Source organism: Emys orbicularis, chromosome 2 (genome assembly GCF_028017835.1).
Source record: "Emys orbicularis isolate rEmyOrb1 chromosome 2, rEmyOrb1.hap1, whole genome shotgun sequence".
NCBI lineage: Eukaryota > Metazoa > Chordata > Testudines > Emydidae > Emys > Emys orbicularis.
In genome coordinates, this window is record NC_088684.1 from 80647502 (window position 1) to 80673076 (window position 25575).

General features: G+C 40.8%; 1 protein-coding gene across 1 annotated transcript in view; it reads left to right on the forward strand.

Moving 5' to 3' along the window:
* The window catches only part of SS18 (SS18 subunit of BAF chromatin remodeling complex), a 56513-nt gene continuing 30938 nt past the window's right edge, over positions 1-25575 (forward strand). Inside the window, exons 1-4 of the mRNA XM_065397746.1 lie at positions 1-116; positions 2466-2542; positions 3818-3902; positions 20335-20488. Of these exons, the coding sequence (XP_065253818.1) occupies positions 48-116; positions 2466-2542; positions 3818-3902; positions 20335-20488 (385 nt within the window). The 5' untranslated portion in view covers positions 1-47. The remainder of the gene's footprint in view (positions 117-2465; positions 2543-3817; positions 3903-20334; positions 20489-25575) is intronic.

The following is a 25575-nucleotide window of genomic DNA, read 5'->3' on the forward strand; positions in this document are numbered from 1 at the left end:
TCGTCCGCGGCCAGGGCGCTGGAGCCTGCTGCGCGCAGGGACCCGACATGTCGGTGGCATTCGCGGCCCCGAGGCAGCGGGGGAAGGGCGAGATCACGCCGGCCGCCATCCAGAAGGTGAGGGAGGGGCCAGGCCCGACTCGGGGCTGCTTCCGGCCGGGCCGGGGGGCGGCGACTGGCGGGGCTGGGAACACGCTGGGCCTGAGGGCAGAGGGTAAAGGGCAGTGCTGGGCTGTGGCACTAGGGACGAGGGCTGGGACTGTGGAGGGGCCCGTGGGGGGGTGAGGATGCAGGATTTGGGGGGGGGGGCTGTGGAGGGGCCCGTGGGGGCTGTGGATGCAGAATTGGGGGGTGGGCCCGTGGAGGGGCTGGGGATGCAGGGTTGGGGGGTAGAAGTACCTTTCCCAGATGTGAAAAAGAGCTCTCTGTGACTTGAAAGCTTGTCTCTCTCACCAAGAGAAGTTGGTCCAATAAAAGATATTACTCCTCTTCCCCCCCCCCGTCCCCCAATACCACGTCTTTCTAATTGGGGTAATATGTCCGACAATTAACTCTATACATGAGATGTATTCATTAGTTAACTGTCATATTTCAACTTTTTGGATAAGTAATCTTTTATAATTTTGGTCTTTGTCTAGTGCTTATTGGTGAGGTAAGTCAAAACTGTAGCTTCTAAACTTAGTTTTATAGATAAGATTTTTTTTTAAATTTTGCATATTAATGAAGTGGGATTATGGTTTGAGTAGAGGCGTGGGACTTGGGTCTCTCTAGGTACTGTTTTAGGCACTGCCACTACCTTGGTATGTGCTTGTGTAAGTAAACAAGAATTGGGGTGGGAAGCAAGATGCATGTATTTAAGGTTATGGTTATACTAGCATTTTTGTAGGTAAAACTTGTCGATCAGATGTAAAAAACCACACCCCTGACTGACATAAGTTTCACTGACAAAAACGCTGGTGTGGACAGCACTTTGTCGGCAGGAGACGCTCTCTCCTCATGCCTACATAGCTACCGCTGCTCATTGGGGATGGTTTAATTATGCCATCAGGAGAGAGCTCTCCCTTACTGCAGCTGCAGCGGTACAGCTGTGCCACTGTAAGATCTGTAGTGTAGACGTAGGGTATGTCTACACTATCCACCGGATCGGCGGGTAGCGATCGATCTATTGGGGATCAATTTATCGCGTGTAGTGTAGACGCAATAAATCGATCCCTGATCACTCTCCCGTCGACTGCTGAACTCCAGCTCAGCAAGAGGCGGAAGCAAAGTCGACAGGGGAGCCGTGGCCGTCGATCCCGTGCCGCGAGGACGCGAAGTAAGTAATTTTAATTCGATCTAAGATACGTCAACTTCAGCTACGCTATTCTCATAGCTGAAGTTGCGTATCTTAGATCGATTTTTCCCCCCCCAATGTAGACCAGGTCATAGCCTCAGTATATCTTTTTATTTGCAAAATAGTTTGTGTATAAATACAGAATTCTAACGCTGGCACAGTTAAGGTTGCACATGCAATTTTAATTGTCATTCCCTGACTTCTGTTTGCTTAATTGTACAAGTTCAATATCCTTTACGTAGGAAATGTTTCAAAAATCTATTCTAGTACTACCCATCACTGTAGTATCTGAGCACCTTCCACATAAAATCGATAATCGCTAAGTCCTTAATGGTCTCAATGGAATCTCTGGCAGTGGCTCTTCTCCCTTTTTGGGGTAAACATAAGATACTATTTGCCTATAGATACCTCCAAAATAATGTCTTGGACACCATAAGAAGTTCACGAGAAACCCATTTTGTGGAAAATTAGGAAGTGTGCCTCTTTCATTTATGTGACTACAACATTTTTTTTTTTTTTTTACTGAAAAGTAAATTAGCTACACGTATTCACAATCCTGAATACTTCTAAAATGTGATAGAAAAATTATATCAATTATTCTCTATGCTCATAGAGTGCAATTGTGCTAAAAGCTCATACATTAATCAAGTCTAATTTTAAAAGGCAGTGAGGTCTATTTCAAAGTAATGTTCAATTTTCTGCCCGTAGCTATTGATATTCTTTTCAAATCACTAGCATTTCATAGTAGGGGAGGAGAAACTTTTTTGTTTAAGCTATTTAAAACATATTTCTGAGCTTGGAAAATGAAACTTTTGGAAACTTATAGAAAATTGTGGCAAGGGAAGAATAGGAATTAGAAAGAAAATGTTTTTGGAGCCTTAACTATAGCAGTGACTTAAATCCAAAACCCTAAACTAAAAGCCATAAAACAAATGGAGAATTAAAAGAATAGGAGGGAAAAGTTCTACAAATGATGTCTGTTCAAAATAAAATAAGAGGTTTTTTTTGTTTTGTTTTTTAAAGCACTTTTTCAATGGTGATGTGATGTGGATGGCAGAGATTGGTTTCACTTTTAGTTCACTTACATTAAAAGGGTGTGAAACTTATTCCTGACTTCTGTTTTATTATTTCAGATGTTGGATGAAAATAACCATCTTATTCAGTGTATAATGGACTATCAGAACAAAGGAAAGACCTCAGAATGCTCTCAGTAAGATTTTAATCTAAATGTATTTGTACCTGGTGATATTGGTAATTTAACTGTAAACCCAATCTGTTTAGATCAGCTCACTGGAGAATTGTGCTAGCGAACATACAAAAACACTGCTAATGATAGTGCCAATGCTGATCTTTCAGTTAGAAGTATTCCAACAGACATCTGAACGCATTAACTTAATGGTACTTGCAAGCATGGATAGGCCATGAGTGAATGTCATGGTGTGGTCCTGAGCTGCTTCCTGCCAGTAGGCCAGCTCCCTTTCCTGTCAGGGTTGCTCCACATCCCTGGGTGAGCACCATCCCAAAAAAGGATTATGCCTGTGCCTCTACATGTATGAAATGGATTTCTGATTTTCACTCTGTCTTCTGGGCTACTGGGGAAGCACTCTGTACAAGGTCTTCTGTGCTCTGTGTCACAGTGGGGCTATATTCTGCCTCAATGTTAATTTATTGTATCCGCATTAAATACACTTCATTCTTATTCCTCTTGAACAGTGAATTCTGCAGCAAAATGCTGAATTCTGTGGTATCTTGGAAAATTGCCAAATTCCAGAGTCTTTCAGCCATGGGATCCTGAGTGAGATGACTGAGGGTGTCCACACCTATGAGCCATGTTTGAGGCTTTTTGCAGACTCCAATAGATATTGGCTTATACTCTGGTCATGCTTTCAAGATTATCTTTGCAACCAAGATTAGAAAGTAATTTCCCTTTAAGAAAAGGAAGTTAAGATACTAGAGCACTATTCTGCAGCAAGGATTGAATTCTTTGTGGTAAATTTTGCAATTGTGGAATACATGGGGCCCTGATTATATGCTGCTTATTCTGATTATATGATTGATATATAGGTATGATATTTTGCTGCTGGGTGCATCAGAAGGAGAGAGAAATGAGCTGTCTGTCGCTAATACATGCCTCAAGCAGCATCAAATGGTCATGTAGGGGCTCATAAACAACACATATCCTGGGTAACTCAACTGGAGCAGGGCATGAAATAGACAAGAACTAGGTCACTCTGTTGCTGCTTCTGTAATAGTTACTAGGAGAATGTGCCTGAGAGGTTCCAGTAGTTTTGCAAGGGAATTGTCAAAACATGGTGGGCAGGGAAATGTGGAAAGCTTGGGATTCCTAGAACTATCCCCATAATTTCTTGATGTACTGAAATCAGAGTTCACTCTGCCTATGTATGTAAATTAAAAGGAGGTGAATTTAAATATTATTGTGTCCTTAGCTCTTTTTGGACCTGTCTTGCTCTGTTCATTTTGCTAGGTATCAGCAGATGTTGCATACAAACTTGGTCTACCTAGCCACTATAGCAGACTCCAATCAAAACATGCAGTCTCTACTACCAGCAGTAAGTACCTCTGTAAAACACTATAAACTGAGGCTGTTTTCATGTGGGCTCTTGATACTCTGAGAAGGTACTTGGAGATGGCCCAAAGATTTGAACAATTGAGTTCAGTTTCCCCTGGGTGGGAAAAGTAAGGTCTTTTCACATAGCTCCTTGGGACCAATAACTCTCGCTGCTGGAGTCCCTTTGCTCACACATGTTATGCTATCTAAAGAAAGATTGGTGCTGTGATAAAAATAGCACCCAGATGTCCCTTGTGTGACTCAGTGGAAAGCCCCTATATCTCCTCAACTAAGGATTCCTGAAGTGTGAGAGTAGTTATCCAGCTAGTGTAGCTGGTTCTTACACCAGTGGTCCTCCTACCCTCCAGCCCTTCTTTGTGGAGGTGGGGAAAGGTTCATTTCTAGAGTGTGTTGCTCTCTGGCAGTCTCGGCTATTGTAAGTTAAGTCAGCCCCCAGCTGGCTCTAACCCACTCCAGGACTGAAGATGGGGCAGACTGGCTACTTGATGTCTTCTACCCTTTTTGTGCCAGTATGTGATTATGTAACTAGACCATATCATGGCAAACATAGCCTATGCAATCTTAGTTGAATCCTATGTTACCTTCACCATTTCCTGGATGTTCAGTGCTTCAGTTTCTAATGAACATTGTTTTTATATTGTTTTAACTCCTGTGAATAGATACACTTGCAACTTTTTTCAGTTGAGTTGTTAACTCTTCCTGTCTGCTCTTCAATCTGGCCATGATTAACTGACCTGACTTCTGCCATAGTAAGGGAAAGGAAGGAGTGAAGAATGTTGATGATAATATAGTAGTCTGCTTCCTCTTAACTTTCCATGCCAAGCTTCCACATAACATAGTCCCAATCAAAAAGTCTGATTAAGTCATTGTGAAGAACTGCATTTCTGGTAATGTAACTCTTTGAAATTAATATACAGTTGAAGCTTTTTCCAATATGTTTTGTTTCACTTCTGTAACCACAAAGATAAACACACATCCATTGCCAGATACAGTTTTAGTTGGTGAAAATAGATAAATTACTATTTCTTCAGGCTCTGGAGAAGTGTGCTTCCCATAGTGAAGCATCCCTACAATTGAGTACCTAAAGCGTTGAGTTGTGTTTAACTCAAAACAGTGCCTCTCTAGGCTTTTTTCGTAAAGCTACCCTTGTAATATCCTATTGGAAAGGTAAAATTTTAGCTTGAATAGAGCCACTCTAATTATGAGGTGTGTGTGTGTAGTAGGCGATTAATGCATTAACCCCCTTCATTTCTGGAGACCTATTGTAGATTGGTAACTTGGTTCTGGTCACAAGTGGAAATGAGTTTGACCTAATCCTGGTCCCTAGTGGACACTTCCGTGTTTGCACAAGTGGATGTGGTGGTGGTATGCACTCAAGAAAGAGGACTGGGATAAGAGGGGGTTTGCAGGTCAGGACTGAGGTGCATTTCTAATGATGTGTGGGGAAGCTTCCACAATGTGCCAGTTTCTAATGTTTTTTTCCTTTTATGACTGCTACACTTAGGGGAAAACAACAACTTCTTGGTTGCCGTTTTTTTTTTTTAAGAACTGATCTGTATTTCATTTGATTCTGTAAAAACAAATGTACGTTCATTCTCCCATAAGTGGATTTAAGTTTTCAGCCAAATCTTCAAAGGTTTGGTTTGCTGTGTAGTAACTTGATCAGATAATGGAAAACAGTTTACTCAATATTTAAAATTAACATTTTTACAGACATGTCTGATGCTGAATAAGGTTGTTGTTTTTAGGGCTGTTGATTAATTGCAGTTAACTCACATGATTAACGCACACTTAATTGTGATTTAAAAAATTAATCACGATTAATCGCAGTTTTAATTGGACTTGTAAACAGTAGAATACCAATTGAAATTTATTAAGTACTTCTGGATGTTTTTCTACATTTTCAAATATATTGATTTCAATTAAAACACAGAATACAAAGTGTATACTGCTCACTTTATATTATTTTTTATTACAAATATTTGTACTGTAAAATTAAACAAAAGAAATATTATTTTTCAAGTTTCAGAGTAGCAGCCCTGTTAGTCTGTATCCGCAAAAAGAACAGGAGTACTTGTGGCACCTTAGAGACTAACAAATTTATTTGAGCATAAGCTTTCGTGGGCTACAGCCCACTTCTTCGGATGCATAGAATGGAACACCCCCCTCTCCCCCCCCCCATGAAAAGGTGGGAGTTGTCTTACCAACTCTGAGAGGCCAATTAAGTAAGAGAAAAAACTTTTGAAGTGATAATCAAGATAGCCCAGTACAGACAGTTTAATAAGAAGTGTGAGAATACTTACATGGGGAGATAGATTCAATGTTTGTAATGGCTCAGCCATTCCCAGTCTCTATTCAAGCCTAAGTTGATTGTATCTAGTTTGCATATCAATTCAAGTTCAGCTGTTTCTCGTTGAAGTCTGTTTTTGAAGCTTTTCTGTTGCAAAATTGCCATCCTCAGGTCTGTTATTGAGTGACCAGACAGGTTAAAGTGTTCTCCTACTGGTTTTTGAATGTTATGATTCCTGATGTCAGATTTGTGTCCATTTATTCTTTTGCGTAGAGACTGTCCAGTTTGGCCAATGTACATGGCAGAGGGGCATTGCTGGCACATGATGGCATATATCACATTGGTAGATGTGCAGGTGAACGAGCCCCTGATGGCATGGCTGATGTGATTAGGTCCTATGATGATGTCACTTGAATAGATATGTGGAAAGAGTTGGCATCGGGCTTTGTTGCAAGGATAGGTTCCTGGGTCAGTGTTTTTGTTCAGTGGTGTTCTACATTTGTAAGTTGCACTTTCACAACAAAGATTTTTTGTTTGTTTGTTTGTTACATAACTGCTCTTAAAAATAAAACAATGCAAAACTTTAGAGCCTACAAGTCCATTCAGTCCTACTTCTCGTTCAGCCAGTCGCGAAGACAAACAAGTTTGTTTACAAGTTTGTTACAGGAGACAGTGTCACCAGAAAGTGAGAACAGGCATTTGCATGGCACTTTTGTAGCCGGCATTACAAGGTATTTACATGCCAGATATGCTAAACATTCATATGTCCCTTAATGCTTTGGCCACCATTCCAGAGATATGCTTCCGTGCTGCTGATGCTTGTTAAAAAAATAATGCGTTAATTAAATTTGTGACTGAACTCCTTGGGGGAGAATTATGTGTCTCCGGCTCTATTTGACCCGCATTCTGCCATATATTTCATGTTGTAGTAGTCTCAGTTGATGACTCAGCACATGTTCATTTTAAGAACACTTTTGCTGCAGATCTGACAAAATGCAAAGAAGATACCAATGTGAGATTTCTAAAGATAGCTACAGCACTCGACCCAAGGTTTAAGAATCTGAAGTGCCTTCCAAAATCTTAGAGGGATGAAGTATGGCGCATTCTTTCAGAAGTCTTAAAAGAGCAACGCTCCAATGCAGAAACTACAGAACCCGAACTACCAAAAAAGAAAATCAACCTTCTGCTGGTGGCATCTGACTCAGATGATGAAAATGAACATGCGTCGGTCCGCTCTGCTTTGGATTGTTATCAAACAGAACCCGTCATCAGCATGGACGCATGTCCTCTGGAATGGTGTTTGAAGAATGAAGGGACATATGAATTTTAGCGCATCTGGCATGTCTTGCGACACCGGTTACAACAGTGCTATGCAAATGCCTGTTCTCACTTTCAGGTGACATTGTGAACAAGAAGTCGGCAGCATTATCTCCTGCAAATGTAAACAAACTTGTTTGTCTGAGCAATTGGCTGAACAAGAAATAGAACTGAGTGGACATGTAGGCTCTAAAATTTTCAATTGTTTTATTTTTGAATGCAGTTATATTTTGTACATAATTCTACATTTGTAAGTTCAACTTTCATGATAAAGAGATTGCACTACAATACTTGAATTATGTGAATTGAAAAATACTATTTTTTTTTTACAGTGCAAATATTTGTAATCAAAAATAAATATAAAGTGAGCAGTGTACACTTTGTATTCTGTTATAATTGAAATCAATATATTTGAAAATGTGGAAAACTTCCAAAAATGTTTTAATAAATGGTATTCTATTGTTTAACAGTGCGATTAATCGTGATTAATTTTTTTAATCGCTTGACAGCCCTGTTTTTTGTTTTTAAATTTTTATTTTTAAGAACTAAATATTCCCAAATTGCAAAGGGGAGGCAATAACTTTAGCCAGAAAAGCTCGGAAGGCTTTCAAAGAATCAAGCGGCTGTAGTTAGACACGAGGCATGTATTTCACCCATAATTTTTTTTTTTTCTTTTTTTTAAATTCCTTCTTGGTCTCCCATCCAGGAACAGACTATGGTGTAGGTGTGGATCTACCACCCTTTTCTCTTAGGACGTGATGTGTATAAAAGAACATTAGTACAGGACCCTGCTGTTATATAAGTGCAAAAAGCTTTTTAAATGCAGAGTGATGGTTTCTTTTTCCAAAAATCCAGACAGCAGCAGCCACTGAAATACCAGTTGCTTCTAACGTAACTTCTTCAAGAAGAGAAACTACTAACGCTACAAGCAGCACCTCAATAAACTGTTATAAGTTTCTCAGCTCAAATTAATGATTGTTGTATTAGATAAAAAGCTGTGGCAGTCAGATACGTATGCAGTCCTTTCATAGGCATGAATGCTTTGGTTCTAAAAGCTAGTGTTAATGTAATAAAATCTTATACAGTAACTCCTCGCTTAACATTGTAGTTGTGTTCCTGAAAAATGCGACTTCAAGCGAAACTATGTTAAGCAAATCCAGTTTCCCCAGAAGAATTAATGTAAATAGAGGGGGTTAGGTTCCAGGGAAATTTTTTTTCACCAGACAAGGCTATATTTTTATATATAGACACACAGTATAAGTTTTAAACAAACAATACTGTACACAGCAATGATGATTGTGAAGCTTGGTTGAGGTGGTGAAGTCAGGGTGGGATATTTCCTAGGGAATGCCTTACTGCTAAATGTTGAATTAGCACTCGGCTGAGCCTTCAGGGGTTAACACGTTGTTAATGTAGCCATTACACTCTACAAGGCAGCACAAATGGCGGGAGGGGAGACAGCATGGCAGACAGAGACATACACTGTGTGTGTGTGTGTGTGTGTGTGTGTGTGTGTGTGTGTGTGTGAGATGCGCATTACCCATTTAAGTACGCTGAGCCCACTCTAAGTACATTGCCTTTTTACGTAGATCAGCAAGTTGAGGCAGCAGTTGCTGCCAGCAAGCTCCCTCCGTCCTGAGCCCTGTCGTGTGTCCCCCTGCTCTATGGAGATGGGGGAGGGGGACACCCTGACATTAGCCCCCCTCTATCCTCCCTTCCCTGCACAGCAAGCAGGAGGCTCCCAGGAGAAGCTCCAAGGCAGAGGGCAGGAGCAGCACATGGCAGTGGGGGGAGGGACAGCTGAACTGCCTGGCAATTGATAGCCTGCTGGGCAGCTACCACACAGGGAACATAGGGGAGCGGGGAGCTGACAGGGGGGGCTGTTGGTCCACTCTGGTTCCAAGCCCCCACCAGCTAGCTCCAACAGGCTGCTCTTCCTGCAAGCAGTGGACAAAGCAGGCGGCTGCCAAACAATGTTATAAGGGAGCATTGTGCAACTTTAAATGAGCATGTTCTCTAATTGATCAGCAACGTAACAACGTTAACCGGGACAACATTAAGTGAGGAGTTACTGTATTCATATAGTTCCTCTTCAGGCAGAAGGATCTCAGACATCTCTAGGAGTTGCTTCATCTGAAATTTAAATATACCAACTTTTTGCATAGAATATATCCATACATAGCAGTACTCCAACTTTTTAGGACAGAACGGGGAGAATAAAATTTTGCTCACTGAAAATTCTGTATTTAAATTGAATGTGGAAATTGCCTAATCTGCACATAGTAGTCAAATTATAGTTTTAAGACTCCTGCTTTATAAAAAGCATGTTAGGATTCTGAATGGAAGACTATAGTTAGTAAACTATTAGATTCTAATCATTGTATCTAGTTGTAAAGATCTAATCAGTTAAAGAACAAAACCTTAAATATAGTTTTAAAAACAAAACTAAACCTTGAATAAGCAATAACCAGATCTGACCCTACATAGCTGGTAAGGTCTGATAATATTCTAGGTAGTATAGCATACATTTCATTGGGTGTATGTCTGTGCTGTGACTAGCAGTCTTGATGGTAGTAGGGTAGATGTTGATATGTATGGTTTAAAAACAGAAATGGATAAGGTCTGTTAGCCTCGGGTATGGTGTTGCTTTGGCAGAGGCTATCCGCTTTTTATAAAATACTTTAAGAAGTCATAAAATTCACCGGTTCTACCCTGTTCATTCAGCTTACAAATAGCTGAGAACAAAGGGGGTAATGGTGTTGTTTATGGCTTCTCTCCCTGGGTATTCACTGTTGAGTCAGAAGGCAGGCCACGATTTCCAATAGGTGTTTGAACATGGAAGTACCTATACTGTTAAGTGCTAAGTTAGATGCTGCTATTTAGCAACAGACAGTGTGAACAAGTAAGTGATGGAGCAGCCTTGCTCGGAGGATATTTCAATAATCAAGCCTCATGTTTTATATCTGTTGATGCTGTACAATTTAAAAGTTATCCATATAATGCTAATTAAGAAATCAGTTAGCTTTCCCTGAGACCCGAGGACGGATTAAACCATGTATGATGCTCAGATTCTTCACTCAAAGCTCCCAGTGAGTAGGGAAACTTAGGGGTAAGCCTCTTTATACAGGCTATCTCTCCTCAACAGTCAGATTTATCTTGATAAGGTAGAGGATGATAATTCTGGCACAGCTAAGGTCCTGCTATAGTAGTGCAAGCATTTTGTCAGAGCAGAGACTGAATTTGAATTCCCCATGTGTTTAGAAGGGATCTCATCAAGAGAGTTTGTATTTATTTTGCACAGCATGATAGCCAGGATCTCTCCAGGTGGGATACCACATTTCAAACCTTTTATTTATGACACACAATTGCTCATTGTTACATACTGACTAATGTCTAGATATGACTGGAACTGCTAGCTATATCCTTTAATCATCAGAGCAACAGCCTATGGTCCAATTGTATTAAATCCTGCTGAGGGACCAGTGTGTTTGCAATGGCTAGCTGATCCTGGTCTAAAAGCAGCAGGAGATCACCTTTAGTAATTTTTCCATATATTTCATGTTTCTGATGCTGTATGACTTATTCACACTCTTTGCAGGGTCAAAAACTATAGTTACATATGACTTCTTCATATTTAAATGTATGGTTTGGGTATGTTTTCCAAAAGAGCACTAGTCCATTACAAACAGCTAGTCAGATTCCTTTGGCTGAGTGTGGAGGGAGAATACTTCAGCTGTAAATCCCAGCAACCAGCGAAACTTCTGTCATGTTAAGACAAGAAATGAATCTATGAATGGTAAAGGACATTGGAAAGACTTTAAAATACAAAAACAGGAAGCCTCTAGGCAACATCAAAGATTCCTGTAAACCCGTGGTCACCAACCAGTCGATCGGGGAGCCTCTGACAGTCGGTCTCAGTCTCAGTCAGTGAGACTGAGATTGTCAGAGGCTCCACAGTCAACCAGTCAATCGCGTAGAGTTGCTGACCCTCCTGCAGCCAAACCAGGAGATCGGCCTCTAACAGTCCGGTGGCACAGCAGGGCTAAGGCAGGCTCCCTGCCTGCCCTGGCCCTGCGCCACTCCCGGAAGTGGCTGACATGTCTGGCTGTGGCTCTGGGGAGGGGAAGGGGCAGGGGGTCTCTGCATGCTGCCCTCGCCTTCAGGTACCACCGCCGCAGCTCCCATTGGCTGGGAACAGGGAACCGAGGCCAATGGGAGCTGCAGGGACGGTGCCTGCAGACGGGGGCAGCACATGGAGTCACCTTCCCCTCCTTCCCCCATGAGCCGCTGCCAGACATGCCGGCCGCTTCTGGGAGCAGCGCGGGGCCCGGGCATGCAGGGAGCCTGCCTTCACCCTGCTGCGACCCCTGTCCCAGCCCTGAGCCCCCTCTGCACCCCCTCCCAGAGCCTGAACCCCCTTCTGCACCCAACCCCCTGCCCCAGTCCTGAGCCCCCTCCTGCACCCAAACTCCATCCCAGAGCCTGCACCCTGAATCCCCTCCTGCACCTCAACCCCCTGCCCCAGGCTCAGCCCAGAGCCCCTTCCACACTCTGAACCCCCCAGCCCAGAGCCCGCACCCCAACCCCCTGCCCCAGACCAGTGAAAGTAAGTGAGGGTGGGGGAGAGCAAATGACAGAGGGAGGGGGGATGGAGTGAGCGAGGCAGGGCCTCAGAGAAGGGGCAGGGCAAGGCTGTTTGGGTTTGTGTGATTACGGTTATTGCTATATTTTCTTTGAGGTAGATCCTGGGTTGCACTTAAATTCAAAAAGTGATCTTATGCTAAAGGTTGGAGACCACTGCTGTAAACTGAGTTTAGTAGGCCCCTCATTTTACCATTTGGTGCCTAATTATCTACAGTGCTACACCAGTTTTATGCTGGTATGTCTCTGTTGGTACTAGTGTACTGGTATAAAGTGGAGAATTGGGCTGCTGTGTTTTTAAAAACTCAAACCTTCATCATCCAGCCTATGAGTTAGCTCAGGAGTACCATGGACTCCCAGTATTCACCAGTTTGTCCATTCTGCTTCAGAGAGCCTTGTTTTCTCTATCATTAAGATTCTAAACCACTCTTAAATCTTGTCTTCATGCTCTGGCCTATGTGATCGCAAATTCTTCAGTAGTAATCACAGAGTCTTGCACAATACCATCAAAACATTTCTACAATAAATCAATTTCTGCTGATATCTTAGACCTTATCTACGCTCTAAGAAGTGTGCCAGTACACCTACACCAGCAAACCCTTCTAGGGGAGTAGCATCAGATACACCAGTGAAAGAACATTTTTTGTTGTTATAGCTTATGCCAGTTCCCTGAAAGAAATGAGCTGTCCTGGCAGAACAGCTTCTTTGCTGGTATAACTGCCTCTACACTCGGGCTTTTAGTGTAGCTACTTTGGTTAGGGATGGTGTTGTTTTTTTTTTTTAAAACACACACATGCTTTCGCCCCCAACAACTGACCCCCCCCCACCCCATGCCGACAAAACATGTATAGACCAGGCCTTAAACTCAGCAATAGCCTCCTTGATTCCCCAAGAAGAAGGAGCTACACAGTTGAAGAGCAGAAGGTACCTGTTCTAAGGTTATATGTGTCTTGAAGAAAGCCTTTTTAAAAACAGGTTTATTCTAGGTGGACAAGATCAGTTTTTTAAAAACAGAAGTGATCCACCCAGTTTTCACTGCTGTCATGGAGTACCCCAAACACCCATCCAGCTTTGAATCTCAAGTGTGCCCTGAGTTCACTTATTGTCTGTGGCAATATAAATGTCTTAAAGGAAGTTTAAGTATCCTGTATAAATTTTATTCATAATAGCTGCATCTAACAGCAGATTAGAGCCTAAAATATAATCATAAGCCAGTTGTTATCCTGATTTCCTATTGTTTTTAACAGCAGAACTGGTTGCTCTGCAAACATTAAAAGTATTCTAATAAAGTTCTTCTGGTTGGTCAGCTGATTTTAATGATGAAATATTTTACTGTGTACATGGTGAACATTCTATCCAAATATTTAAATCAAAGTTCTCTTTTGATATTAAAAGCATTAATATAAATTCAGCCTGGAAATTGGTTGTCACTCTTACTTTGGACTTTCTTACCACTAATATCACTTTTCAGTAAGATTATCAGCAGCAGTGTGATGATAAATTACACTTGTAATTAAACTTTATTTTCACAGCTACATATGGTCACAAATACTTTGTTGTATGAAAAAAAAATCACATTTTGAAAAAATTGATGCTTTTTTTCTAACGCTTCCACTGTTTTTCTTTGAAAGTAGCAGAATAAACATAACTATATTTACATTTCTTTCACATTTTTGCTTATTCAAATCTCAGAAGTTCAGGCCTTTTGTCACCGTATTTCCCACTCTCACACCTCAGTAAGTGCTCTGCAGATACCATTGCCACCTATCAATAGAATAGACAGAGGCTGAGATATTAGCAATAGATTTGCAGGTTAGGGTAGCTCATGGGATGGGAAATCTTATATTACAGAGAATTGCGCTTCAAAGACCTGAACACAAATTATTAAATACTGATTTAGTTCCATTTCTCTTCTGCCCATAGGAGGGTGGGGGAACGTTTGTTTACATTGCATAACAAACAATAATAAAAAACCCTAAAATGATTACAGGAAAAACAAGGTTTTCAAAGCAGACTTTAAAATATGCTTTTGCGTTCCCTACAGATTAGCAATAAAGTTTTAGTAGGATTTAGCAATGCTTACTTCCTCTCCTACATGTTTTAACCCTTCCAGAGTCTCTGCTATAGTTAGTCTTATATCTCAGTCTTGTTTAACGTTGTCAATACTCTGCAAACAAATCTTTTGTCCTTTACTGACAGCAGGAAGGCTATAATAATTCTGATTGATATGAGTCAGGGTCATAGTAGAAAATTCAAGACTTGCACTGGTTTGCTGCTTTGTTTTTGTCCTGTATTAAAACCCTGAAGAAAACCTCACTACGGCATTGAAAAGTGCTGCATGACTGTTGGCGTGAGTGCACAGCTCAGAATGACTTTTGGCTTCCCTAATTTACTGTTATCATATAATTTAAAATAGATCTTTATCCTAAAATACTGAATTTGATTCCAGTTTGTAATTGGAATAAAAACATGGACTCTAATTCCCTTCTGCATTTAATCCTGAAAAAATCCTTCCATGCCAAGCAGCCTTCATCCTTACTCTCTCCAGATCTGAACTTCCTCTTAACATGGATTTACACTAAGACTAAATATGAGATTGACTGGGCTTCACGTTGGGCCAGTCTGCTTTTCAAAGAAAAAAATTAACTTGGAAGATGTTTCATGTTTTAGCCTTTCAGTAATATGAAGTCAGTTTATATTTAAATTCTTTCTGTTTGGTGTTTTAGCACTCTTACTGGAGGTGGTCAAGATGCTTATAGTTGATCTAACTTATGAAAGAAGTATTGAGGCCATTGACCTAGATTTCATCTGGTTTTAAAAAACAGAACGTTATAGCTTAATATTAAGCAAAAAGGTTTAATACTTAATAGAAGGAAGGAAGAGTCAGTTGCACACATACAAAAAGAAATGACTTCCTAGGAAGGAGTACTGCAGAAAGAGAGCTGGGGGGGGGGGGGGGGGAAGAATCAGAGTGGATGACAAGCTAAATATGAGTCAATAGTGAACAATGTTGCAACAAGAGCAAACATCATTCTGAAATGTATTAGCAGGAGTATTGTAAGCCAGACAAGAGAAGTGATTCTTCTGCTCTACTCCATGCTGATTAGGCCTCAGCTGGAATATTGTGTCCAGTTCTGGGCACCACATTTCAGGAAAGATGTGGAGAAATTCCAGAGAAGAGCAACAAAAATGATTACAGGTCTAGAAAACATGACCTATGAGTGAAGATTGAAAAAATTGGGTTTGTTTAGTTTGGAGAAGAGAAGACGGAGGACACGATAACAATTTTCAAGTACATAAAAGGTTATTACAAGGAGGAAGGAGAAAAAATGTTCTCCTTAACTTAAGAGGCTAGGACAAGAAGCTATGGACTTAAATTGCAGAAAGGGCCATTTAGGTTGGACATTAGGAAAAACTTCCTAACTGTCAGGGTGGTTAAGCACTGGAATAAATTGCCCAGTGAGGTGGTGGAATCTCCATCATTGGAGATTTTTAAGAGCAGGTTAGACAAACCCCTGTCAGGGGTGGTCTAGATAATACTTAGTTCTGCCATGAATGCAGGGGACTGGACTAGATGACCTTTTGAGGTCCCTTCCAGTCCTACAATTCTATGATTATGTTAATCTGATAGCTGGTTAAATTATTTTTGAAGCAGGCTGGAAAGTGATTGGCTACCTGTTGAATAAGGTCCCACTATTTGCAGTATCACGTATAGGAACGTGGAAGTTGCTATATTAGATCAAGCCAGTAGTACATCTAGTTCAGTAGCCTTCCTCTGATAATGGCCAGTGCCAGATGCTCCAGAGGAAGTTGCTAGAAACACCATAGTGGATAATTATATATGTAGGGTGAATTTCTTCCTAATCCCCATCAGTTAGTGGTCGACTTATGCCCTGCAGTATGAGGGTGTATATCCCATCTAATGTAACTGTGTGTTGTTATTGTCCATATACATGTGTAATTGTGTTTTGACTCCTACTTACAACTTGTTCCTAAAACTTTCTCAGTGAATTCCTTGAGCAGTTTGTGTGTTGTATAAAACGGAATTTCCTCTTATCAGTTATATATTTGTTTCCATTCAGTTTCATTGAATGTCCCCTTGTTTTTTGCTATGAAAGGGTAAATTAGAGTTCCTAATTTAACTGCTCCATACCATTCATGAGGTTGTATTGCTATCATATCCCCTTGTATTTGTCTCCTCTCTAAAATTAACAGTATCAGTCTTCTCAACCTCTTATATGAAAGACTTTCCAGGTCTCTAATCATCTGATGCCTGTCTCTGAAGTGCTTCTATTTCTCTTATATCTTTTTGGGATGGGGTGACCAAAACTGAACATGGTACTGAACTGAGCATTTATAAATATAATGACATTATATTTTCTTATCCCATTCTTAATACACCAACATTTTCTTTTCTTGTTTTATGATTGCCTCTGCATTTTGAGCATTTTTCACTGTGCTGTCTACAATGATATCCAGGTCTTTTTTGTTAGTAGTTACAGGAAAGTTAGAACCCTGCAATATTTTTGAGTTGCTCAAATCATTCCTTCCAATGTATGTTATCTTATTTTTATCAATATTGAATTTAATCTGCCATCATATTGCTTATTCCTTCCTCACAGTCCTCTCTAGAGTTGAATAATGTAAATAATTTTGTATCATCTGCAGATTGTCAGCTATATGCCCCCTTTTTCAGTACAATAAATAAATATATGAAACACCAGTTCTTCTACAGAACCTTGGTGCATCACGTTAGTAGCCTTTTTCCATGTTTAAATTTATTAAATATTTCTGTTCTCTTAGCCAACTTCTGCTCCATGACAGTATGCACATCAGCACTACTTAGTTTCCTCAGTAGACCCTTATGAGGGACATTGCCAAAGGCTTTTTGAAATTCTAAATAAACTGAGTCAGTTAGTTCTCCTTTACCTACTTTTTTTGTTGACACATTCAGAGATTTTTAATAGATTAGATAGACATGATTTCCCTCTATAGAAGCTGTGATAATCTGTCCTTATCCTGTGTCCATCTTGGTGTTTTATAATTCAGTTTTTAATTATTTCAGTCAGTTTACCTGATACTGAAGTATAAGGCTCACTGGTCTGTAATTCCTAGATCAGCTGCACTGCCTTTCTTTTTTTTGAGGACAGGTATAACATTTGTTACCCTTCAGCCCTCTTACAGAGTACTTTATCGTAGTGAGAGGTTGCTTATGTTAACAACTTTGACACTTTGTTCTTAACTGCCTTCAGAACTATTGGATGAATGTCATCTGGTTCTGGTATTGCACTTCAAGTTAGCCATTTTTCTCTAGCACCTCCTCCTGGCAACTCAGTTTCTGACAGTACTTGATTGTTTTCTTCTGAAAAGAATGGGCCTGAGGTGCATTTTCCCCAGTGTCTTCTATGATAGAGACTGTTGCAAAGAAATCATTGTTGCAGAGAAGCTATGTCTTTATTCTCCTTAACTGATCCCTTAACTTCCTGGTAACTCTCAGTGGACCCACTAATTCACAGTAGGTCCTGTTTCAAGTATAATTTACGTTTTTGTGTCCTTGATTATTTGCTTAAATTCTCTCTTAGCCATTCTAGTTTATATCTTACATTTTAAGCTGTCTGTGTTTATGGTCTTTTCTGTTGGCTTCACTAAAGTAGGATTTCCATTTTCTGAAGTATTGTACCTGTTTGGCTCAAATAGCCTTGGGAACCGTGTGATTTAGCCATATTTTCCCCCCCTTGCCTTCCTGTCAGTTTTTTCTTGCTTAGGGGTATGCAAACCTCTTTGGCTATTATTATATTTTAGCTTTATTGCAAATACCACCATAAGGAATTCACCACTTCATTCTTAATTACAGCCGAAACTTGATGATAATCTTCATCCTGAAAGTGCTGTGTAAACATTAACCTTTTCTCAATCTTTCTAAATCCAACTGTAAATCATTAGCAAAGTTAATCTTTATCTGGGAAAGCGTTAACAAGAAAAAAAATGACATAGATTGTTAGTTCTTTCAACTTGTGTGGTTCTGCCCTGAGAGAATTCTTCCTGTATTATGTTATGCTATTGACCCTATATTGGTGCTCCACAGATTCCAAATAAGCAATCCATCTAAAATAAAATGAGAAATAAAATCTTGTTTTCTTTTCTTGTGTCTATTGACAAATATTTTTGAGCTAGTTTGCTCAATTCAAAAAGAGTCCCACAACCCTAGTGAGGAAAGGTCAGCCTCTTGAAGTAGAAGGAAGATGAGCTGGACCTAAAAGGCCTTCCCTCCTCCCTCTTCTTTAATAGAGGAGGAAGATCAAGTACAGTAGAACTTCAGAGTTACAAGCACCTCAGGAATGGAGGTTGTTCATAACTCTGAAATGTTCTTAACTCAGAACAAAACATTATGGTTGTTCTTTCAAAAGTTTACAACTACATTGACTTAATACAGCTTGGAAACTTTACTATGCAGAAGAAAAATGCTGCTTTCCCTTTTTATTTTAATAGTTTACATTTAACTGTGCTGTACTTGCTTTTTTTTGTTTCTGCTGCTGCCTGATTGTGTTCTTCCGGTTCCAAATGAGGTGTGTGGTTGACTGGTCAGTTTGTAACTCTGGTATTTGTAACCCTGAGGTTCTGCTGTAGAATGGTAGCTGCCTTCCACTCTTTACCCCCTCCATTTCCTGCTGTTTTTGCTGCAGTGAGAGATAAGTTGGTTATGAAAATCCACCTCTTTGCTTTTTTGTCATTGTAGAGAAAGGTGAAGGGTTTTAGTAGGGAAGCCATCTCCTTCACTGCTTTTTTCTTCCTCCTGCTTACTGGAAGTACATTGGGGCTGGCCATCAAGGGTATAGAGACAGCTGCCTAGAAAGAAGAACTTTAGCAGACTTCCTAAAGAAATTGTCAAGAAACTAAATGCCCTCTCGTCTGAAAAATGAGAGGTGGCTACTTATATCCATTGTTTTAAGACCGTGGCCACTTCCAGTTCTATCTTCTTCTGAACCCCCGATGAATAGACATAGTGAAGGGAAGGACAAGGCTGCAGGGGAATTAGCCCACAGGAGGTCACCCATTGGTCACCTTATTTCTTTCTGTAAAAGGGAATCTGGCAAAATAACCACATACCTGTGTCATAGGAGAGGGTGCCCCAGAGCATGGTAGCCTGCATGGGGTATCATGGTGGTTGTCTGAGGAGCCCCAGAGGAGAGAATCTTAGCCCTCTCATAATAGAGAGCATTTTTATCCCACAGAAAGCATTTGGCTGAGGTGTACAAGGGGGCTAGTATTGTCTCCCGAGGGTTGCGTGGGACAGTGAAGCTAGCTAGCAGCAGTTTCTGTACCCCCATACATCCTCCTCAGTAGAGTCCAGTGGTAAATTTCTGCTCATGTATATTGTTTTTCTTGCTTTCCTTCTTTGAACTCTCAAGGTTATTCAGCGATTTTCCTCACAATTTCATTAGGAAATTTGCCATAAACATCCTTTCTAGGCAGCTGTCTCTGGACCTTTGGAGAGCAGCACTAATGTGCTTCCAGTCTGTAGGGGGTGTTCAGCACAAAATTATGAACCTTCAGAGGGATAGAAAAGAAGGGATGTCAGACCTTCTAACACCCACAGTTCTCCTCTGTAATACTGCAGATTTTTGGCATGCTTTCAGCATTTAGGGGTTTTCATCTCTTCTTGTAACTACTTTTTTACTGGTGCAAAGTCTGTTATCAGCAGTGGATGCACCAGGAACTGTTGGTGAGAGAAGATTATAGAATGTTTATTTTTATACCAAACAAATGTTGCTTTGAAAGAGCAGATATAAAGGGGTGGTTCTTTAAAATGCCCTTTTTTGGGGTGGATGGGTAGGGGGTTAATTTTTTTTAAGCAATCTTAAAATGTTCTGATATTTTTTTAATGAGGCATTGATTTGTATTTTATTTAATAGCCATGCTGAAAGATGCTGTGTGTCTAATACATTATGTAAAATTGGTGTAATACATTATGTAAAATATTAAATGTTTTACTAAAGTTAATATTAAGAGGAGTTAAATGCATCAGAAGAGACAAGAAATGCTTTTCACAGTGCTTTCCTTCATACCCCACTTAACAATATAGGCAACTGTTGTACCATATGTACATATAATATTTTTGTCAGACTAAATGCTTCTCTTGTTTGACTAAACTGTCTCCTTTCAGCCACCCACACAGAATATGCCTATGGGTCCAGGAGGGATGAGTCAGAGTGGCCCTCCCCCACCTCCACGTTCTCACAACATGTCTTCAGATGGTATGGTAGGTGGGGGCCCTCCTGCACCACACATGCAGAGCCAGATGAACGGCCAGATGCCTGGTAAGTTTTTCTCCTCTAAGACATTAACACCAGTGTTGCTTAGCAACTGAAACGACATGGGGGCTCAAGGGATACTAGATTGTTGATGACAAAACTGCTTTGAATGCCCCCGAGTACAAGCTCTCTTAGAGTTTGTTAGCTACAGAGCTACGTGACCTGTATTCAGTGTTTATCAGGCTGCCCTTGGGCTTTGATGTAGCTGACATACAGCATTCCTCTGATGAACAGAACTGGCTAAATTTAGTCTGTCTGAAACCATGCAGTACAGTTGGCTTTAGAAGGCTTATTGGGGAAAGGTATTGGCCTGTGGCTGAAGAAATACAAATCCTTCCATAAAGGAAAGACTCTAAAATCATCATAGCTAAATAACGAGAGAGTAATAAAGTAAATATAACTTAAAGAGAATGCTTCAATTTGGGTAAGCTTTAAAAATAGAACACTTTAGTGGAAATTAGATAATTTTTTATAATTTTCTGTATTCCATTTATTATTGAAGACATTGAATGTTAAGGAATTTGTGAAGAAATTGCTTGAAGATTATTGTTTCAGGTGTAAATTTAAAGTCATTTAATTGCAAAAAAAACCAAACAAACAAAAAGTCTGTACCTGAGAAGTAGAAAAACAAATCAATGAAATAAGATGATAAAATTCCACACTGCACCAGTCCTGGCTACAGAGAGAAGTGCTCCTGTTAGCAGTAAGAGCAGAATGGAGAGAGTTGTGGAAAAGCTTACTTCTTTATAGGGAATCAGCTTCCCAGAATTTAGTCTCAAAGTCTTAGTGCCTATTTCTCATAGTTTAGCTTTTAACTTAAAAGCTACATTCCCAGGATTTCTTTTATTCAGTTCTCCGCACAGTGGGTGCAAGTGAGCTCTTCAGACCAAAGCGCTAAGATGATGATTCTTCCAGAGAAAGGAAGCTGCCATCAAAGGTTCCCTGTAGACTCACCCCTCTCAAACAAGCACATGGATAAACTCTACAGATATATAAATAAATCGGATAGAATTTAAAACATGAGGGTAAAAATCTTGTGATTGCTCCAGCTCCTATCAGAGTAACAAGTCCCTAGCTTCCCCTCAACTCTAGGTTTCAAATGATCTGATAGTGATCAGATTTCTTTTTGAGAAAAATGGCTGCTAGCCTCTAGAGAGGGAGAAGTGGTCCTTTAGTGACATGTGTCATATGGGTGGAGCAGAATTTAGTTAAATCATCTATTTGTAGCACAGGCCACATTTGGCAGAAGAGACCTCTTTTGCTTTGTCATATATGATGATGTTCACTTCCTAAATGGAACCAAGGGATTCTCAGTGGGGAGTTTCCTGCCTCTCCTAGCGTCCATCTGCTCACATTGAAAATGGCATTGTCCTTCACAATTCAGTCTCTTGAGCCTCTAGTAAAGTCATAATATTGTGTTTATGATTGTAATGTGTTTCCTTGGAAAAGATCATTGTCACAATGTCAGCATTGACCCTTCGTTCTGCAGTGAAGTTACTGTGCTTAAAAAGGTACATCTTTTGCCAGTTTGGTAGACTACAAAAAGAGCGCTTATGAAAATATGTGAAAGGTAAATAAATTTTGTTTGGGTATTCTCCCAATAGAGAGAATATTTAAATATGGTTACTAACCAAGCTTTAATTTACCCTCTACTGCAACATACTCTTTTTTTAAAATATACATCTGCTCCTTCTCCTCTCTGTTTCAGATTCTCTGAGAATGTGAAGATAAACAGTTTACAATGGGTCATTTTCTGATATTGGGGGTGACACTGAATCCATTGAATATTTTTTCCTACACCTTGGAGAAAGGGGGAGGAAAATCATATTAAATGTACAACTTTGAAATAGAAGTGTCATAGCATCATAGGGTTGGAAGGGACCTCAGGAGGTCATCTAGTCCAACCCCCTGCTCAAAGCTGTAGCAAATTCATTTTTTTTTTTTAAGTCTGTGGAAGGTTCCCAGACCTTTAGTAATTGACATATATGCTTGCAGTCAGTTACTTTATTTTGTGTACGTGTTTATGTATTTAGATATCTCAGAATAAGTATCTGTAATGAGGTCACACACACCTCTCGTGAGCACCCCTGTCTCAGTACTTATGCCTTCACCTGTTTGTGGTGGGTCTTCAGTGACTCAGCCCTTTGGCCAAGTCACACAGTCTCTATGTGAGATTATAAAACAACAAAACAAAAAGAACAAAACACCCAAACCCCTTCTGGTATAGAAGTCCAACAGGGGCCTATCTCAGCGCCCTCTGTAAGATCTCTTGATCTGCAGCCCTATCTTGGGTCTCACTCCTTAATCAGCTCAGCAGGGCCTATCGCAGTACCTTGTTTTAAACTGTCTCTCAGCCCCTTCTGGGCTCTCTCAAATTGTCCCTGCTCTTCAAGCAGTTCTGGCCCTGGTGTGGGGCCACGTCACCCAGAGACTCTTCACCTCTCTAGGTCTTTCTGGCCCCAGCTCTCCTGCTGGGCCACTAAAAGAGTTCAGTTCCTCTTCTGGGGCACATCAAAGGCCAGGCCACTTCCCCAGTGGCTGACGGGGGAACCCGGGCCCACCCTCTAATCTAGGTCCCAGCCCAGGGACCCTATATATAGCAGCCATCCACCACATCCCTTTAGTTAAACTGTGTTGCTGCTATGATTCCCTGGGCCACTTTCCCACGGCCCCAGCTCATTCTTCACCCTTACCTCGGGGCCTTGTCCTGGTTGAGTCCCAGCAGCCAACCCGGCACTCCTTCGTGTTCCCCCAGTCTCTGCCAGCACTGCTCTGTCCGAGGTCCTGTAGCTCCCTCAGCCAGCCAGACGCGGCATGCACATTCCTCCAGCTCCAGCAAGGAACTGAACTCTGCACTGCACTGCAGCTCCTTTTATATAGCTTTGCGAGGCCAGGATTGGCTGCTCCCTGCAGTCCCTCTCTGATTGGTTGCATACTATGCTGCTGCTGCTCCTGGCTGCTTGGAGGACTCTCTCCGCTGCCCTTTTCCTGGGGTGGGATATGGCAGAGTCATGAGGCCGGCTTAGTCCAGCCCATCACAGATCCCAATAAACACTTTGTAATAGAAGCCAAAAACAAAATTTTAAAAATCTAAGAAGACATAATTAGTCCAAATACAGTACACATTTAATAACATGCAAAACCAAGGAAGCTGTGGGGGAAATTATCAAGAATAGACCTACCTGAAGTAAATAGAATTCGTGCCCTTAATGGATTCAGGAAGGCCTACTATTGGAAAGGTCTTCCACAGCCAGGGTCCTGTGATGGAAAAAGACCTGCCCAACAATGGTCAGTGCTGAGCAAACCAAAGGACTTACTGTAGACCAATTCCCTGATGATCATAACTGCTGGGCAAGGAAATCAGGCAAAAGATGATTGCTCAAAAGCTTGTGGCCTAGATAACAAAAGGCTTTATGTACTACAGAGGCCCTTAATTGTATTATTTGGCATACTGGCACTGTTGTCCTGTGATCACAGAAGGCAGTCATAACCAATTTTCTCTGGATGCAGTCTAATGGAAGACCAGTTTGAAGAAAGAACAGGAGTACTTGTGGCACCTTAGAGACTAACAAATGTATTTGAGCATAAGCTTTCGTGAGCTACAGCCCACTTCTTCAGATGCATAGCATGGAACATATAGTAAGGAGATATATATACATACAGAACATGAAAAGGTGGAAGTAGCCATACCAACTCTAAGAGGCTAATTAATTAAGATGAGCAGTTATCAGCAGGAGAAAAAAAACTTTTGTAGTGATAATCAAGATGGCCCATTTCAGACAGTTGACAAGAGGTGTGAGGATACTTAACATGGGGAAATAGATTCAATCTGTGTAATGACTCAGCCATTCCCAGTCTCTATTCAAGCCTAAGTTAATGGTATCTAGTTTGCATATTAATTCAAGTTCAGCAGTTTCTCGTTGGAGTCTGTTTTTGAAGCTTTTCTGTTGCAAAATTTCCACCTTTAAGTCTGTTACTGAGTGACCAGAGAGGTTGAAGTGTTCTCCTACTGACAACACATTTCTCTATACTATTTCTATCCTTCCCTTCAATAAGGTACAGACGCTTCCCGAGTTACATAAACCTGACGTATACAAATCCGAGCTTACGGAAAAAGTTCCGTAAGCTAGAAATAGGAGGTTTTTTTATTTTGTTTTATTTTTGCGTATTGGTCGGAGATACGTTTCCAACTTACGCAAAATTTGAGTTACCAGGACGTTCCGGAACGGAACGCTTGCGTAAGTCGGGGAGCGTCTGTACTTGAGAAAGTAGCCTTCTGTCATCCCTATAATAATTTCTTGTATGATATCTTTGAGTTTTCTTTCAAATCTTAGTTTTACTCTACCACATTGAAACCTATCTCAACCCTGTAGTTATTGATGATGTCCTTTTTTCCCCTTGACGCCAGTGCAGCCTTAAGCAGTGCTTGATTTTCTTGGAGACGTGATTATGCAGGCCTCTCTGGTTCTGTGTTGTCATGGTCAGACTCCTGCTTACCAAATTATTCTTTCTGGATCTTCCTCTGTGCCATGAACCCCTCTTTTATGGAGTCCTGCAAGAGCTTGATTCTGAGTCTCCCGTCTTTCTGCTTATCTTCAATATCTTTAGCCTTACCATCACTACAAAGGTAGCTATTTACTGTACACATCTGACACCTTCAACACTTCATCCTTTCCATTATCTCTATCTGCCAGATCAAGTAAACCTATGGCTTTGCTTCTTTTGGTTAAGAGGAGCTTTCTTAAACACAACTCCATAAGAACATAACAATGGCCAATGGAATAGTGTCCTGTCTTCTTACAGTGGCCGGTGCCAGATGCTCCAAAGGGAATGAACTGAACAGGGCAACTTATTGAGTGATCCATCCGTTGTCATCAGGCTGTTAGAAGTTAGGGACACTCAGAGCATGGGGTTGAGTCACTGAACATTTTGGCTAATGTCCATTGATGGACCTGTCCTCCATGAATTTATCTAATTCTTTTTGGAGCCCGCGAATACTTTTGGCCTTCAGAACATCCTCTGGCAATGAGTTCCACATGTGTTGTGTGAAAAAGTATTTCCTTATTTTTGTTTTAAATCTGCTGCCTATTAAT